General features: G+C 64.8%; 1 protein-coding gene across 1 annotated transcript in view; it reads right to left on the bottom strand.

Annotated features, from left to right (window-relative positions):
- Positions 1 to 2,886, bottom strand: part of KIF1A (kinesin family member 1A) — a 129,046-nt gene that overhangs the window by 11,374 nt on the left and 114,786 nt on the right. The window contains 1 exon segment of the mRNA XM_006151913.3: positions 1 to 48. This exon segment is cut by the window's left edge and continues 88 nt beyond it. Coding sequence (XP_006151975.1) covers positions 1 to 48 — 48 coding nt within the window.

Here is a 2,886-nt window from a genome sequence, read left to right as displayed (position 1 = left end):
GAGTTGTGCATGAACCTGTCCCACGCGGCCTCGAACTGGTAGAAGCTTCTGTAAGGAAGCAGAGGTGAGGCAGAGGGCATGTTGGGAAGCCGCTCTCAGCTGGGCAGGGGCATGCAGATGCACGGGTGGACAGACGGGCGGCTGTAAGGAAGGACTGGCCTCCCCTTACTCAGGACCAGGTCAAGCAGAGGCCCCCAGGAGGCCACCGTGAAGGGGAGCCCCAGCTCTCGGGCTCTGAGGCTGGAAGGAGAGGAGGCTGGAGGGGAAGGAGGCAGGAAGGGGAAGCGAAGGGAGCCAAGAGAGGAGGGAGTGCCCTGCAGGTGTGCCATCCATGTGAGGAGGTGCCTCGCCCCTGCACACCCCTGCACGGGCACTTTGCCAGAAGAGGCCCCTGGGGGGATGCTTGGAGCACAACCAGGTGGCCTACTGCAGGGGCCCCGGAGCGTGCCCTCTCGGCACGCAGGAGGCAGGCGCTGGCCTCCTCTCCACCCGACCACTAACCCGGAGACTGCACAGGACAGCGAGGCCCCAGGACCCTCTGCTCTGAGAAGAGGCTTTCTGCCATAGGGTAGTGTGTTCCGCCATGGCAGGGCAGCCCCAGCTCTGCCCATAGGCCAGTGCTCAGACAGCAACCTGAGGGAGGCCGCCTTGCAGAACGCGGGCAGCGTCGGCTCCCGCCAGCCTGGCTGGTCCCCCTCCAAGCATCCTCAGAGTCACGTTCAAAGACACGTCTACACACAGTGGGGCCGCAGCGCCTGCCCCAGCACGGCCGGCCCTGCAGAGGCATGAGGCTGTGCAGGGGCCGAGGGCACCGCGGGCCCCGCCTACTGTACACACAGTCCAGGGACGTGGGGTGCAGCAGCAGGGATGGGCAGGGCCACTGCTGGACACACGGCCCCGAGGAGTGACCGGAGTAGAGCAAGGACAGCGGGCAGCCAGGGGCAGGCAGAGCAGGCAGGCACCAGAGGGTACTCGAGAAGCAGAAGACGGGCGAGTGATGGGTGAGGTACCTAGTGTCATTTCCAAACGGAATGCTAAGGGTGTGGCAGGTGGGACACACGTACACACAGAAAAGATGACGTCAGCAAGTGCCACCACGGCCAGGGACAGCCAGCTGGGCCCCGCCCGCCACGGGGGCTGACCGCCTGTCTGCTGGCCCACCAGGCTTCGCTGTGTGCAGGCCCGGGTTCCCAGCCCAGCCCTGTGGACTCCCCGTCCCCTAAGCCTGAAGTCACAGCCTTGGGGTCAAGCCCAGCTAGAGAAAGCAGGCAGCCCTGGAGCTGTGACAGGGACCCGAGGGGAAGTCTCCTCTGGAGCACCCTGGGGTCCTTTCGGGGCCAGGCCTGAGAGCCAGAGTCCAAGCCAGCTCTCGGCTTCCAAGGCGCTTCCCAGCTGCCTGGACTCCAGGTGCACCGACACCGCTCGCCCATTCCTGGTCGTAAGCAGGGTGGTCACCGCGCCTGCCTCGTGGGGTCAGGTCCTTAGACAGGGGCTGGAGCAATCCAAGGTGGTCATGTACATGTCAGCGCCCTGGGCGAGGCCCACCCAAGAGTCCCCACAGGCCAGGCCGTGGCCCCCTGGCCACCCCTTGGGAAGTCCTCAAGTACCTGGCCACCTCCTTGCTGCTGTAAGGGCTTCCGAGGGCAGACATGAGCTACTCCCCAGCAACCTGGGGGCTGCAGGGCTTCCCGGCCTCAGCACTGAGGCTCTCCCGTAGGCCTCCGGGAGCCACTGAGACCTCCAGTCTGGCCTGGGGCTGGGGAGAACAGCCCTCCTACAGAGGCCCGTGTAGCCCTGGGGTGTGGAGAACCCCTCCATCCAGGCCCGGCTTGGACCCCAGCAAAACGGAATCTCTGAAAGCCTGACTGTGCTAGGGTCTCCCACGTGCAGTGGGGTGGGCACTAGAGGGTCCAGCCTGGGAGAGCCTTCCCAGACCAGCAGACCATCCCCTACTGCCAAGACGGCCCACCACACCAGCTCATTTCCAAATCCTGCTGGTCGGGGCACCCAGAGGTGCTGTACCCACGTGTCTGCCAACCAGGCCGCTGGTGGCGTATGTTGGAACCCAGCGAGAAGGTCCCTCTGCCCCAGCCCAGGCCACGCAGTCTCTGCAGGGGAGTCTTGCCCAGACCTGGCTGGGATTAGAGGGGATGCCTGTGCCCACAACGAGGCGGTAGAAGTCAAAGACCCGAGACCTTGAGAGGCAGCCTCTGGGTGCGGCCTGGAAGGGCCCTTCGGGAGCAGCCCTGCGTGTCACGTTGCTCCAGGGACCCTGGTGCCCCGTCCCCGAGGCCTTGCTCACTCCACCCCACCCGACACCCGGCCAAAGCCCGAGAACCACCTATACGAAAACCTGCGGCTGATGGGGGCCTGGACCGGACCTGGCAGCTCGTCAGGAAGGCAGTCTCGGCCCTTGCAGGCCCGCTGGAGGGGGCGCCCTGAGGGGCTGCGGGGAGCCTCATGCAGTGCTTTGCTGTGACTGCCACCCGGCTGCAGACGCCATGCCGGGGAGCCGGGTCAGGGCACGATGGCACCTTCCCAGGCCCCACAAGAGCGGGTGCCGCCAGTCACGTCCCGCATGTCAGCTCTGCCTGAACGGGCGGCCACCCTGATGCTGATGGGTTTGCAGGGCGTCTTGAAATGAAGGCCCGGCTCCAGCCTTCGCCGCGGCTCTGGGATGCTCTGGGAGGTGCACCGCCTCTTTCTCTCTTTTGTAAAGAGACCCTTTGCTATAGGGTGTGTGCTCGACAGTCAGGAAATGAGAAATCACCCCCCGCGGGGATGGCCACGCAGCAATCCCTTCTCTGTTCTCTCGGGATGTTGGGCACGCATGCACACGTGCCCAGCGTGTTTTTTTTTTTTTTTTTTTTGAGAGATTTTCACTGT

The sequence above is a fragment of the Tupaia chinensis genome, unplaced genomic scaffold (assembly GCF_000334495.1).
Source record: "Tupaia chinensis unplaced genomic scaffold, TupChi_1.0 Scaffold000332_1, whole genome shotgun sequence".
Classification (NCBI taxonomy): Eukaryota; Metazoa; Chordata; class Mammalia; order Scandentia; family Tupaiidae; genus Tupaia; species Tupaia belangeri.
The sequence above is the reverse complement of the archived record's forward strand: the minus strand, read 5'-3'. Positions and strand labels throughout refer to the sequence as shown.